At 32.9% G+C, this 16213-nt stretch overlaps 3 protein-coding genes across 3 annotated transcripts; 1 reads left to right on the top strand and 2 right to left on the bottom strand.

Annotated features, from left to right (window-relative positions):
* The first annotated feature begins 5641 nt into the window (after nt 1-5641).
* LOC124835854 (zinc finger protein 3-like) lies at nt 5642-7075 on the top strand. The gene has a single exon (XM_047310866.2). It carries the CDS (start codon nt 6101-6103, stop codon nt 6878-6880), a length of 780 nt encoding a protein of 259 aa, XP_047166822.2. The 5' UTR covers nt 5642-6100; the 3' UTR covers nt 6881-7075.
* A 3076-nt stretch (nt 7076-10151) lies between these two features.
* Nucleotides 10152-11585, bottom strand: LOC124835855 (uncharacterized protein At2g39795, mitochondrial-like). The gene is made up of 3 exons (XM_047310867.2): nt 11268-11585; nt 10640-10977; nt 10152-10551 (listed from the first exon to the last, which is right to left on the bottom strand). Exons 1-3 carry the CDS (start codon nt 11478-11480, stop codon nt 10389-10391), a joined length of 714 nt encoding a protein of 237 aa, XP_047166823.2. The 5' UTR covers nt 11481-11585; the 3' UTR covers nt 10152-10388.
* Nucleotides 11586-13205: 1620 nt separating this feature from the next.
* Nucleotides 13206-15729, bottom strand: LOC124835941 (uncharacterized). The gene is made up of 4 exons (XM_047310979.2): nt 15416-15729; nt 14670-14719; nt 14533-14585; nt 13206-14010 (listed from the first exon to the last, which is right to left on the bottom strand). Exons 1-4 carry the CDS (start codon nt 15652-15654, stop codon nt 13582-13584), a joined length of 771 nt encoding a protein of 256 aa, XP_047166935.1. The 5' UTR covers nt 15655-15729; the 3' UTR covers nt 13206-13581.
* Between the last annotated feature and the right edge of the window lie 484 nt (nt 15730-16213).

The raw sequence follows: 16213 nt of genomic DNA, 5'->3' as shown, positions 1-16213 counted from the left end.
ATAGTACAAAAGCAGAAAACTTTAACAGCAACTCTATACTTATCCTATTTCACCTTTATCTCCAACCATATCAATGCATATTTTCATGTTCCCTTGACTTCCATCAACACCTATGAATTTCACCAACATCATCCATCATCTAATTATTCTTTCACACTAATCACTCTTTCTTCTTAGCATAACGTGTTATTTTGTGAGTAGACTAAATCACATTTACACTTTTCTGATGTTTTTTTACTGAGATTATGCATACTTTTCTTAATATTTAAACACAGTGTTGGATCTATCGAGTAAGAGATTCATTTGGGAGATACAAACACTAATAAGATCTGAGTCCAATCACATACGAGATTATGTCCAAAACCTTAAGACAGTAAGTTAATGAACCTTTCATCTTCATTTCTATTTAATACGAGACTTGGACTCAATTTTGCATTCCCAACACATACTATCTAAAGTTTTTCAAACAACTAAATATAGATCAATTGGCTTCTTATATTAAGATTGAAAAAGAAGAAGCATCATTATGCAGTATAATGAAAAAATGAACCCATATGCGTGAATAAGCATTGAGAATTGACGTGTTTGTTCCATAATCAATGCTCCACCAGACAAAGTTATTCACTTTTCTTGGCAACTCAACTCACTTACTGTGAAAAATTACTTTTTGTACTTTTCTTCTCTCCTTTTTTAAGAGATTTTTCTTTCTATTATTTTACAGTTCATTGTAGCCAAATAACTGATCTATTTCTCATGTCCATATCTCAGTTTCATAGTAACATACGAACTGTTAGAATATAAATGAATGGAAATCTCAACTTATAAATTAAAACTAATTTTGTAGAAACGAATTAAACTGAAAAATAAAACGTGACAGAAAAAAAGGAAAAAAATATGAAGAGATTGTACTATACAATGCATTAATCAGTTCAACATCAGGTTATAGGCCACATGTCATATTCTCCAAGGCTATCTGCTAAACGACAGTTGACCAAAAACAAAGAAGAACACGACAAAATAGGAAAGGCAACCCTCAGTTTCCAATGAGATTTCTCCTTCCAAAGAATCTACTAATTAAGACCCTCTTTCAACAATATCCTACCAAACTAACCACACCACACAAGTACAATTAATTTAAGAAATCATCTACAAGAGTAAGAAAACAAAACTCAAGAAATTTGAGTTCAATCTAATTTTTTACAGACATCAAGATGAAAACAGTGGTTAAAAAAACTTGTCCCTTTTCTTGAAAGATTGTGTTTAACCTCTGCATGAATTTGCTGTGTGATGCAGACACAGGAGATATCCTTTTCTTGTCAGCATCCTTTCTTGTCAAGCATTTGATTCCAAGCCAACGTGAGCACAAGCAAAAGAGTTAAACAATCTCAAAAGTTATTACTTATCCATCAGATGTCAGAGAATTCTTTGCAAGGTATCACAGCATGTGTTTCTGCAAGCCAACCGTGCGGCCTCAGTTGCTTGTGTACAACACTTTGTGTTGGTTGTTGTCACAATCACCATAAGATGAGGTTGCAAGCAAAAAGGCTCCAACCCTCGAGAAAGTGAAAGCTTGCAAGAGCTTCAAGGGGGACCAAGAGGGACCTCTTTTTCATAGCATTGCAGCATTGGATTGGATACATCATTATCAGTTTTCCTTGGTGCTTAAAGAAGATTAATTAGAAATTAATCATTGCCTCATTCATGCCAAGCTTCTTATCAACATCTGCTACAAGACAAAACCTGTAACAGTCTTTGGTTTTTTCATCATACAAACTTACCTAACATCATTTTCAACTGTTACCTAAGGTGCCTGCCTGGCTGATTAATAACACACTCGTGAACAAATTGCAGTTCCACCACTTGAAAGAGATGCATGCAGCTCATACACACCTAAATTCAGCTTTTGCAACAATTATCTTTTGGGTGTTTTTACAGCCTAACTTTGCACCCAAAATTGAAATTTATCTTATCTCAAACTTTGATTCATTCTAATCTCCAAATTTTAAAAAGACCATGATATTTTAACAACTTTTTTTAACAACATTTTGACAACAAATTATGTGTCATTATTTTATTGTTCTGTATATTTGAAACGAACCAATCACAAGCTACCACATAGGTTATTGTAAAAAAATTGTCAAAAAATGTTGTTAGAGTCTTTTTCCTTTTAAAAATAAATAGATATAACCCTTTTAACCTAATAAAGTTAACTTTCTTTTAGGTGTTAAACAATATTTCAGACTAATATTTGAGTAAAAACATTTCATGTAACATAAACAACTCAAACTTTACCATATCGTTTAGTATGTAAAAAAAATTCATATAATTGAATTAGAATAACGATATTTATTCTCAAACTGTATCAAAAGTTTGAGATATTAACAAATTCTAATTTTATATCTAATTTTAGAAACTAAAAAACATATTCTATCAAATGTTTGATAAATTTATCTTTGATTAATTTATGACAGAATTTAATTGATCCCTCTTATTAAAAGGATTTTTTCCCAAAAACCTGTTTTCTTTATTCATAAAGTTAAATCTGAAACCTGGTTTAAGGAATACAAGTTCAGTATTTTATCATTGAACTAAAAGTCTATTTACCTTTCATTATGTTACTCACAGCAAAAACTAATATCAGATAAATTTATAAATAATGATACTTTGATAACATTTTTTTTATAATATTTTAATCTCATCTATGTGTCAATGATTGGTTCAAAATTACTCTACAATCAATAATAATAATCATAAATACCAATATAGAACACTCACAGAATGACACGTAGATGGTGTTAAAATGTTGTCAAAAAAATGTTGTCAAAGTATCATTATTCTAAATTTATAGACAGAGAAATGAATAAATAAATGTAAACTTCTGGCAGTAGGGCATTATAATACTACACTATAGATGTGATGATTTTAATAATATATACTCTTAAGACACTGAAAAGTTGTTTGAAAAGAGAAAGAGAGAGAAGATACGGAGTCTGTGTGTGGTCTGGAAAATAGAGTGACACGTTTTATGTGACAGAAGAAGCAAAATGGTATATGACAAAGAGCATAAATGGTAGATGCAGGCAAAACATAATAGGAGGGAAAGTTGGATTGGTTGCTTTGTATATGGCAATTTTTCGTGTCACGTTTTACTAGTCGAAGAAAGGAAACTGCCATCTGAAATTCCCAGAATAGGCTTCAATTATTAAGTGCTTAAACGAAGCATTAACTAAAACACAAACGAGAAATGACACATACCCAACTATGAAAAGCCAGTTTCTTCAGATAAACTGCTAGGGACCATAGTTTATGATGTCTTATCAACTGTAACATCTCTGTAAGTAAAAGCTACCTACATATATATCAACGTGAGATTTCTGTAAGTAAAAAGCTACGTCATATTAGACAGTTGAAACCTCAAAAGTACATGTTCAAACTTCAAAAAGTACTATGGAATCGTGTTATGTTTTTCATATAATATATTCACACAACACTTTCTACTTTTTACAACATTAATTTTTCTCTCTGCAACAGTAATTGTTCCATCCTCCTTTATACAAAGTTTATATACAAATAGTGTTTCTCAATACAAATTTCAATGGGAACATAAGTATCATGATTAAGTTTCGAGACATAAATATTAACATAAGTAGTAGTTGTTGGAAATGTAAGAGTGAGTCTAAGTTTCACCTTTGATAAAAATGAGAAAGTAGAACACTATAAAAGACCTATTAATCCATTACTTTAAAGTTTTGGATAAAGAGTACTGTCAATGTCAATCTCTCTTATATGGTTAGATCCAAATCTCATTAGTGTTTGTATATTCACAGTAAATCTTTTTCTCGATAAACCCAACAGTAGCAACATAATAAGAGAAAGTTAGACCAGAGACTTTTGTCTGGCTACAACATGACAAACACTATAAAATTATTTAATTTTTCTAAAAGGAAATAGCTAAAACTGTGTTTTATTCTTGTTCTGGTTTATAATCTACTGGGTGAATATTACTTAAACAATAGTGATTTGTTAAGTTTAAGGGATCAAGAGTGTAGCTGCCATTATTGCTAAGTTACCCTTATGATGTATGAATCTCTGGCTGTTGCATTGTGACAATCTTTTGAAGGAACCCAAGAATAGAAAAACTACCTGGTGAAATTTAGTTGTCTCATTTGTCAATTCTTAGCAAATAGCTATAAGTTGCTGAAAAGGGTATGACCACAATTTGAATAGTGGTTGGTTGAACTACAGGTTAGAAAGTTTGGTTTAAAATAAATCCCAAATTTTAGTAAAAAATTCCCTTTGCAACCAAACTAGCTTCTGGTTTATGATTGATTCAAAGAATGGTTTAAATATAAGTTGCTGAAGAAGTAGTTTACAATTGTTGAAGTTAAAGAAAATGTACACTACAAACCTCTTGTCAAAAAACTCGATTCACCATGTTGTTATTTCATTTATACAATCAATAATACAATTTACAAACTCAATAATACAATTTAAAAATATGAGTAGATACTTGTAAAATTGCAAGATACTACAATTTAAAAGCATTGTTCCAAGTATGGAACCCTCTGCAATTATTTGAAAGTACATCATCACATTCTGACTCTTGAGAATTTTTTCTGGTATGGACTTTTTCTTTTCTTAAATTGCAATGGAGTAAATGGGTGTGAAACATAAAGTGCACACCATTTCACATCCTTAGTTACGTAGGGCCTACCTACTACATCGACATTGGGAAGTGGTGACACCAATGTCCAGGTGTAATTGGCAATGAGAGCAGCATATTCCTCTTGCATGGCTTTAAGGCACTTCAAATCTATGGTTGTTGCTTGCTTGTGTGATTAGAAGCTTCGTCTAAAGAATGGTGAACAAACACAGAAACAGAAGGCCTCCAATGATTACATCTTGAAATTAGCCACAAGAGCCTCCATGAAAAAAGCCACTTTACTGTTTACAAAAATCAGACAGCTCATTCATTCAAGATATTCTTAAGTAATAATAATTCATGCATCTTAATTTGAAAACTAATACATTGAGTTAATGTCTCTGCTGGCATTGATTTATCAGAAAGATTCTACTTTTCATCTGAGTTTTTGGAATGATTAATTTATGGAGCATTCACAATTTAGTGGTTAAGCTAAGACTTTAATCCGTGGAACAACTTGGAATTTTGGAATAATTGATTCATGACGATGAACATCACATAGAAGACATAAACTCAACCAAATAGTTAACTAGGACAGAGAGATGGACTTTAAGCCTAACTCAATCTCACAAAACCAGCTTATAAGACGATGTTTGCACCCACTTATATGTTATAAATTGGTCTTATCTCTGGTGTGGGACTTCCAACAATAATGATTATGTGTTACTTTTATATTATTTGCTACACTGGATTTTGTATATTTAGTTGGTGTTCTAGAATGGAATAAGCTACTCTGGAAGGATTAAAGTGATATAAGTTTTTTACACCTGAAAAGTAAAGAAATTGAAAGTGTGGACAAGTCTATATCCTAGGAGGAGATAAAGAAAGCAAAATGCAGGACAAGGACAGAAGAGTTTCAGAGAAGATACTGCAAATCCACCAACAGGATTAAGAAATTCAGTATACCACACCTTTTATAAGACAAGTCCATTCTACAATACCACATTATTCTGAATTTCAAAAGTGGGGTATTGATCTTATCTTGGATTTTTAGCCCCTCATAACCTATAGACATGAATATACCGATAAAAGGCAGATACAGAGACCAGAAATGTAAAGTGACAAGTGAGAAGACAAATAAAAATTACCAAAAAAAAAAGAAAAAAAAAAAGAAACTTTGAATGAGGTATGCACTAGCAAGCTGTACGTGGGTGTTCTACATATGTTCCAATCAAGCACACACAGACAAAGGCATGTCTTAATTTTTAGGTCTTGCTATATTAAGACCTTGTAACTGTAAAATAGTGCTATCTACTTCTATACATAGCACACACCATTTATTGTTGTTACATCACTCACAAACTCCATCTTTCTTGTTCTTGTTCTTGTTCTTCCTGTTAAACCAAACTTCCATAACCAACACCACCACTGAGGCAATTATTGCAAATTTCTTGCCACATGGATCTTCAAAGGCAAGAGCCATGCCCTTTTGAGAGCTTGAACATGATTACATTTTCAGATACTATGCCATGCCAAAGATCTTCCATAGACACTCAAAGAAAGAGGAATCACACAGAAAGTGATGATCAAAAGCACCCAAATGACTCAAATCCTCGTGTCTTACTAGATCTAAGTCTCTCCAACAAGGATTCAGGTGATGATGATGAGTCAAAGCCAGAACTCAACCTCCTCAATTGTTTCCATACGAATTTCTCTGAAAATTCATCAGAATCTAGTCAGGGAAATGAACTGGATCCCCGGGTTTTCTCATGCAACTACTGCCAAAGAAAGTTTTATAGTTCTCAGGCACTGGGGGGACACCAGAATGCACACAAACGTGAAAGAACTTTAGCAAGAAGAGGATACAAAGCAGGTGCAGCAGATTTTGGACACACGTATTCCACCGTGCCTTTTCTTCCTTCTCACGGCTTATACAACAAATCACTTGGAATTCAGGTTCATGCCATGATTAACAAACCTTCTCATCAAGCACCCATTTTTGGGTTGTGCCGTTCCAATGGGTGGCAGAGGCAGCCTTTGGATTCTCAACCAGCAATTGGAAATTTTCGTGTGGGGGCAGAATCTGAGTCATCCTTGGCTGATAGTGTTCCAAAAGTAGGCAAGTTTTCCACAAGGGTAGTGACAGAGGGATTTGGAGGACACTGTTTTGGTAGCTTTTCTCATTTGAAGTCTAAACAAGAGAAGTTGCAGAAGCTTGACTTGTCCCTTAAGCTCTAAGTAGTTACCATTCAACATGCCATACCCCAGTTGATTTGTGTCTTTTCTCATTGTCCAACACCTTCACAGCTCTTTCCTTTTTCACTTCTTTTGTCCTCATGTATCTCTTGCTCCACCAAGTCTAAATGCATTTTGGCTACTTACCAGAGAGCTTGTGTTTTGCTTTTAATGTTGTTTGCTTTATTTTCTCAGTCATGAATAATGGCTTCTTTTCAAGTTGAAACTCCCATCAAGCTTTAAATTGCTTTATAACAGCATCATGAGTACATCAAACTCTCTTTTCTTCGCCAATTCTTAAAGAGGTAGATAAGTTAGGTCCTCACAGCTTTGAGTTATTCAATAAATCTGACATGAAATTGATTCGTTTCAAAGTTAAAGAAGTTGATGGATCTGCATGTGTTTGATTCATAAAAAGCAGCTACTAAAGTTTATTTCACCAGACTACTGATATTTTAACTATGTTTTGGTCAAGCTTCTACTTATTATCAACTTCCCATCCCACTACTAGATACTTTGCATCTTCTACTCTATGAATTGAAGAACTCTAGTACCATGTAGTTATTGGAGTTCCCTTATTATTTGACAATGCAGTAAATGTCAACCTGGGACTGTTTGGATCAGGGCATATATGTCTGACATTTTGGGTGACAAAGGTCCACACTATGTAGAAATTTGGATGGTTGTGAGTGTCGTTTTTTCAAATTCCTATGGAAGATTGGTCCACCAAAATGCACAGTTTCAAAGGCTGTGATTGTCTCACTGACTCCTACTTTGACCCACCTGTAGTTGGAGAAATCGACCATCTCTATTGGGATCAGAGAAGTAGGTGAGGCAAGCCATGTGAAAGTAAGCCAAAATGACACTCAGCTCTGCAATCACATCATTTTAAAAGGAAATGTTACAGATTAAAATCTTGAATCTTGATGGTCCTGATTTCTCACCTAAAGATATCTCAAGGGACAAACAAATTTGTAGGTCCATATCCGCATGATGTTTACACTAATCTCGTTTTAATCATGAAACATAAGTACTATGATGAAATCAAGGAGCAAAAGCAACTGAAAGTCTAGTCATTATGACAGTTAATGATCACAGTAATCTCACGCTAACAAAGGATATATTATGTACTATAGTCTGTGGTCTGCATGATCTGAGATGTTTCCAAAGGTGGATTTTGAGTCTGAGTTTTCCTCTTGAATTTGCATTCTCTGCTGAATTTTTATATACTGATGAACACTGATTTTAATGTTTTAAAATATGTTAAAATGATTTTAATATACTAACGTCAGAATATATTTTTAATGCTCAGCAGAACGACAAAAAAAGAAAACTAACAGAGAATATGGCCTATTTCATCTTCCTATGTCTAGCACTTCGGTTGAGCTGTCTATTTCACCTGTGCTACCATACCTCACTCTTCACCATTCATCCAATAAAATATTAAGAACCTTTAGTTTTGCCACCCTACCAAGAAAGAAACACAAATGAACAAATCCAACGCAAAACGTGGACATGAAATTCTGAATCTAAACTTGCTTTTTCTTCTTCTTTAAGATCTTATTTGATTATTAAATATGAGATTGTCTGTCCTCACCTTCAATAGAAGATAGGAAATGAAAGTTGTATCAGCGTCAACATCTAAACTAGGCTACTCAAACTTGTTTCTTCTTTCTATTCTTATTATTCTGCTTTCACTTTGGTTTGGTATCACTGTTTGTATCTATGCTCTTTATCAAATAGGAGCATACCAAATAATAGTTTTGATTTTCATTTCAACAAATATAAAATCATTGTTTCTTTAAACTTCTATTGTCAAGTATTACTGGTTAACAACATATGTACTTTTACCAAATTTATGTACCTTCAACCGGAGGTTAAGTGATTATGATATCCAATAGTGTATGTATCAGCAGCAGGTGAGGCATTCAAAATTCTGTCTGGATGCTTACAAAGTTCATTTTATATGAATTAAATGCATATGATTTATTTTTTTAATTTTTAATTACATACATAATTGAATTCAAATTCTCAATTTTTTTCAATTAAATTCCAATTATTCGTTCAGTGAACCTTTATTAATAGACAAGACCGATATTCCAGTATATATATATTAATTAAACATTTCTTGAATGGATCAAAAAGCTACAAGATTCAAGTTTTCTTACCATTGAGTCTAGCTTAGTTAGGTTCTGTTAACTACAACTTTAAATGGTTTCATTTTTAAGAAATGAAAAGCGTCAATTATTTCATTAAAATGACTAAAAAATCATTTCACTACAGTGCGTTTATACATCACTGTAACTTGTAAAACAGAACAGAAAAAGAATGGAGACTTATGCAACGTTCATAAAAGAGCACAACAAGAATAAAACTTTAAATTTATGTAAAATTATTACTTTATATTTTATTTAATAAAGCAATCAAATTAGGAAATAAATTGGAAATAAATTTCTGCCTTTCCTTTCTAGAACTCATTTCTCAAGCACATGATACCAAGTTTCTACATTCAGTAACTTTAAGAACCAAATGAACAATCTACAATATACAAATCCTTGTAATCCCAATGATTGCATTTCGGTTGTAATCATGTTTGGATATTCCCAGGCATTGGTATGAATGCTGATGTTCGTAACTGGTATCACAAGCAGAGAGTATTATATACTTTTATAACAGAAGTGAGTACGAAAAGACTGCAATGGAAATTTTGGGCAAATATCAACATCATACACTTACTTTTTTATTGGTACCAATCCAACCATCTAACCAATCTAATCTAAGGGGTTGACAAATTGAAACATAGGCTCTGCAATGGTACTCTACTCATACACCTACTTTTTTATTGGTAAACTTGCCAGCCGATCAACACGGCAAATATCAACATCATACACACACATCCAATATTTTCCTTCAAGCTCTAAACACTCATTCTAATAGGTATTCAATAGAAGCTTAGGTATCTCTATATCCAAACCATCCACAACAAATTCTTGTGTATGATATTTTATTGCAGGAGACATACGTAGTTCTATACTAATAATCATGTTTAGATAAGATTATTTTGGGCAGCACGTGAGAGAAAATGAAAATGTAAAAATTGTATGGAAAAAGCTCCCCAAAGTATATCTTCTAAGCCACTGTTTTGTAACAAGATCAAAATAATTGCATCCATTATTCAGCTGCTCGCTACTACTAGTAATCAAATATTTAAATCACTGTTTATAGATTGCAAAACCGAAATCAAAATCATAAAAGGGGATAAGAATGCAGAATCTATAGAATGGAGAAAAATCTTCCATTAGCAATGCCGTAATTCTATCTTATGTGTGCTATCATTTTTGTTCAAAAACCACAAAAATAATACAGCCATTTCCAATCTCCAGTACAATTTCTTCCAACACTAACTAAAAATCTAAAGCAGAAGTCAACAAAAAACAATGATGTGTAACTGCCTAGATTCACACTTCAGTGACCAAAAATTACAGGAGATTTTATTGAAATTTCAATGTCCTTATTTCCTTTCAATAAAAGACTTGACCATTTGCATCCATCTTACATACTCCGTTTTATCCTTTTGTTTCATGTACTGATGCAAGAAAACAGCAAGTTCATCATTTATGCCCCTTACTTCCAAAAAATCATAAAGGCTGTCTTGCAACGCATCGTCCAATTCCCTGTCAAGAACCAACAGAAAAAGGTGTCATTAACACAATTCCAAATCTAAGCAAACAACCAGGACTGGAAATGAGTGAGTAAACCTACGTGAATTCCGGACCAGCATAGGGCTCAGTTATTATATTCTCATTTGCACGTATGAGCAACTTTTTTATCTCTACACAGTCAGGCCAAGCCGAACACGTAATTTGCAACACACCATCACCTTCTCCCTTGGAGATAGTGACAATTACAGTAATATGCATCTGCATTTCATCAGAATTAATTACACCACCACCGCCTTTTGTTGGAGTTGGAGCAGGAACAGCTCCATCAAACATGGTGACTTCAAGTTTAATGTTTTCATCAGCATGTCGTTTTTCCAATGTAATCCACCGCTCCCCAGCTCGGCCATCCACAGTAAAGGAACCAAACTTCGTAAAAGGCTGTAAAACAAGAGCGGCCATCATAAGAAGTCATGCTCTGAACACGAATACATAGCAGTTCAATTGATACAAAGAAAAACGCTAAATCACTCTTTAATGCACTGTATTGAACACACGACATTACAAACTGAATCTTATTGGGGGGAAAATCACAGAATGTTATAAGCCAAACGATGGTAATTTCGTGGTTTTAAGTAAACTTTATCCGATAGTACGATTAGAAAATTGTTGAAGCTCTGAAACCTTATCAGTAAGTAGAAGTTAGAGGGAAAGGAGAAAAGAAAACGCACCTTGTCGGGAGGAGGAGAGGATTGGAGCTCGTACTGAATCTCGTTGCGGAGGAGTCTCAAAATGTTACCCTCGAAAGCTTCTTTGCGCATTTCTGATATGTAACTTCTTCGGAATAGGTGCCGAGAAATGCATAATTGCTGCTGTTGATGGTGAAATTGGTGTGTTAGGGTTAGGGTTAGGGGTTTTCTGAGGGAACGAAGTAAGCGTGCCATTGAAGATGAACAGCACGAAGTGAAAAGCACAAGCACAAGCACAAGCTTAGGGTTTTGGATCAGATGAAAGGGTTTATGAAATATGATTGAGACTACTACAAAAATACTAAAAAGAATGTTCGTGACATTCACAGATCATAAACAAATTTATTCTCTAATCTATAAATAAAAAATAATAATTTTTTTTCCTACAATGCTGAATTTGTTCTAAAATTAATTTTGGTAATGAATGGCTAAATATGTTGGAATGTGTTAGCGACTAAATCATGGAAAAAAAAATATTTATAAACTGTTAAATTTGCAACCCTTCAAGAAATTTAAGGTGTGCTATGTGGTTATTTCCTATTTTTACTCTAAAATACAAAATAACCATCTTCTTTTAAATTTACTTTATAATTCCATATATTTAAGCAAGAATTAAAAAAAAGCACCTTTATTTAGTTTCTTCATCCATCTATAAATCTTGAAAATATAAAATAAATTGAAATAAAAAATTATTCTGTTGTACCTAATATTCTCATAACACTTACAATTTGAAGCAAAAAGCAATTTTAGTAATTTTCATTTTTCAATGTTTTTAAACATTTTCCAAAGATAAAATCATAAATCAATTTAAATTTCGGATTGGTCACAAAATAATTAGTGATAGTAACCATTGAGTCGCACATTTTTATTTTTATTTTGTATATTGTAATTTTAAGAAACCATGGAAGGAAAAAGAGTAATTTCTTTGTTTTTTTTTCTTATGGTAAACAAAATTATTTTGGCGAATATTGTCTTAACTCATAAACCAAAAAAATTTCTTGATTAGGTATAAATATCAATTATATCTGATTTTTTAAATTAAATATGAAGACACAATATATATATATATATATATATATATATATATATATATATATATATATATATATATATATATATATATATATATATATATATATATATATATATATATATATATATATTCTCGTCTCATCTGTGTACCTGTCTTAATATTTGTTCACGAAGTTATACTTATCATATTTTAAAATATTAAAACACCTCTAACTCAAGAATTGAATATACAGACGTATGGCTGAAATGTTCTGGTGTACCAAAATAGAGCATTTCCTATTATAAAAAATCTATAGATAGAGCACGTTTTTTCCCAAAGGAAAACATAAGGGTCGTAAGAAGTCAACTTCTGACTTCCAAGGTCCTCACTATAAACATTATGAACAGCTGATCTCACATAAATTTTTCTTCCGAATATCTAGAGGTGATTGATGAAACATTTAACAGCATTAAATCCAAACCAAAAATCAACCAAGATGAACATTCCACCACACCAACCAAACTATTGCAGTTGCATTCAAGCCTGTGAAATTGATATACTCAAATATTATAACTGTCTCCAACCATAACCATAGACGAGCTCACAGCTATTGCCTCAAACAAAAGTCTAAAGTAAAGTACTCTTTTCTGGTTTCAATTCACAGAGGAATAAAAGGCACTGAGTTGACTGAATTTTGGTCCAGTGTTGGTTTACTCAATCCAGAAAGAGTTGAAGGAGGAAGGAAAAAGAAGAGGTTCTAGTCCAAAAGCATAGCATTTTGGATTCAATTAACGGGTTAATCATCACGTAAGACAGACAAAGCTAAAAAGCGTACAGCTTTGGCATAAAAATATAACTTACAGGAGTTAATTAAATAAAAGAAGGATGAAGAGTTGAAGGACTAAAAATCAAATTAAAGGGAGAGGATGAACACGCATTTAAAGTTTACTCCCTTCGACATTCATTATATGACCATAGCCTAGAAAAAAAATTATTAATTTACTGGATCCTTACATGACTGCAGGCAGCATAAATAGCAATTACTTTCTAGCTTCCACATATATAGCAACTAAACTAATGCACCAAAAATAGCTTTCCCATTTATATTTTTCTTCCTAATAAAACTTGAAAAGTCTTTCTCAGAGAAAGGGTTGACAACAGGTTTGGTAACCTGTGGAGGATTAAATAACTAACCATTTTTTGAGCAAAGGAGAAAGAAAAAAACCTATAGCTTTTGATCATTTCAATCTAATAACTTAAAGAATTTCTAAAGATCCTAGTACCTTAAGAAGCCCCTCCACTTTGACTCTGGCCTTTGGGATCCTGAAGAGAAGAATTTGGGGTTGCATCTATACCCTTACTCTCTTCACGTAATTCTGGCTTTGACTTGGGAGAATTATGCTTACCAAAAGTGTCTTCATTATCAGCTTTATTTGATGCAGAATCAGTGGGACTAGTGTTTTTTGGTGAAGAACTTAACTGTTTTTTCTCATTATCAGTCACCTGATTTTTTGCTAGGTTGCTACTTGATTGTTTCTCTGTTCCAACAACAATCTCCTTCACAGCCTCTTCAAGTTTCTCAAGTCTCACTCTCACCTCTGAAAGTTGGGGATCATATTTTTCTTCCTTTTCCTCTGGGGGATTTAGTTCCATTTCTTTTTCTTTTTCCTTTGCTTCTTCTTCTTCCTTCTGCTTCTTTTTCTTCTCAACGTCCTATGAAGTGCTTCGGAGAAAAACCGTTATCAGGGAGGAAAATTAACAAAAAAACAGTGTACCATTCATACAATTATTTAAATGTTCAATTACAAATAAAGTACCCACAAATAACAGGTTCATACAAAACATAGAATATATAGTCTAAGAAACTCCAATGTACTTTAAAATAATTCACTATATCTCTCACTAATTCTCAGCAAGTAATATCACAGTGCAGCCACCGCAAGCATTTACAGAATGTAAGGAGTATCAAAGATATAGTTTATACATCATCAGCATCTAGCTAAGAAAATAAAATGGATCAGAACACTGAATAGCCTATACGAGTCTTGTTAGATTGTCATACAAGAAGTTTCATTCCTAAAGGATTCCATAGAAAGTACTTTAGATAGAGCCCTCTGAATTGAATGGTCAGACTATCATGAGTGAATAAGATGATTACAAGCACCTACCAACATTTATACGATGAACGAAAACCGCCCTTATATTACAATACCAGAAAAAGGAAAGATAACTTACCGCCTCCATTTTTCTTATTTCATAACGAGCATATTGTGCCACCAAATACACAGCTGTGTGGAAAAAGAAAAAATCGATGATAACGGTAGAACATTTTGAAAAGAATAAAATAAAACTTTAAAGGGTGAGCATCATACCCAAGGAAGGCAAGCAGGCAAAAAAAAACTGTACAAGATGGAAATCAAACCTGACCAAGAAAAACAGAGATACAAAGTAAGATTTTTTTTCCCTTCCTTACTAACAGTATAAACAAATATAGTTATCTCCCCCTGCCACCACCCAAAATGTAAACTCTTACTTTAGTTTTCGTATAATATACACCCAACCAATATAGTCTTTACCTGGCCTTTAGTTTCACTCTGGTCTGTAACTTTGGAATTCATGATTTGCTTTAGTGAATTTCCACGGCCTTTCTACTAATGTTAAGGACCAATATCAAGGAGAGTCGATTGTTTTAGTTCCTGACTTTAAAAATCATCATTTACATTAATCATTCTCCATTGGGAAAGCTTATTACACGAACTTATTTGGATTTAATGATTACAGAAAGTGACTTATGATCTACTTACAAATTATTTCTTCAACAAAGTTCACAAGTTATCAGAATAAGTTTATGATATAAACTCTAATGTAATTTTTTAATATTAAAAAAATGAGCAAAACTTTCACATGGTGTTTACTTGCAGCTTGAAACTCCCAATTTGTTAGAGAATAAACAGATAGCGGTAGTAAAGCGCAGATAGAATGTATTAAGATCATTAAGTAATGTTATCATCAGTGTTTGGTTCTCATGTGGAAGAAAAAGGTGCAAGGAAAAAAAGAAAGGAAGGTGCTCGACGAAATGCCAAAACAAAAAAAACATAGAATAAAGAAAGAGGGATACCCAAACTTCTTCTTCTTAGGGGGATCGGTGAAAAGGATCTTAGCGGCAGTCACCATGTCGAGATTCTCCAGCTGCCGATACCTTTCGTCGGCGACGATGTTTTTGTTGTCGCCGTTGTTGTTACTGTTTTTAGTTGTTGTACAAAAGGAATAACGGGTTCTGGCGTTGCTGGAGAATGACTTCGCCAGAAACTTGAATCGCTCCGAGGAGCGTAGCCACCTTACTCCGCCGCCAAACATAGGTTCATCACACAAAACGCCCACCACTTTGTTATAATTTCGGATCCACCATACCCGCCCCGTTTCTACTCCCCATCTCCTTTACTGAATTATTTATCAAAAATTGGAAACTATGCGAATTTTTTTTTTCATAATTAAGAGAAAAAATTACCAAAAAAATAATGATAATCGATTATTCAATTCTCTTCTCATTGTTGCTTAACTTCTTTGTTTGCTAATTTATGTAAGTAATATTAAAAAATGTAAGCTTAATTTTGGATAAACTATTTAATTACCATTATTCATTTCATTTCTGTGTTAAGATTCAGCATATCTAAATTACTAATTATATTTTTATATATTTCACAAAAAATAATTGAAATAAACAAGAAATGATTATTTGTTGTTGTCTATAATTATTTAAAGATTTTGTTATGTATTTCCTATGGACAAAGAAACTAATTTTATATTTATAGTAAAAAAAATGTATTTTCACGTCACAATTATTATAACATTGCGAAAACATATTAATATAAAGTTGTTTTGATTAAAGGATAATTTCCAAAATGATTATCAAGCA

Source organism: Vigna umbellata, chromosome 11 (assembly GCF_029865625.1).
Source record: "Vigna umbellata cultivar VRB3 chromosome 11, Vumbellata_1.0, whole genome shotgun sequence".
In the NCBI taxonomy this organism is placed as follows: Eukaryota; Viridiplantae; Streptophyta; class Magnoliopsida; order Fabales; family Fabaceae; genus Vigna; species Vigna umbellata.
The sequence above is the reverse complement of the archived record's forward strand: the minus strand, read 5'-3'. Positions and strand labels throughout refer to the sequence as shown.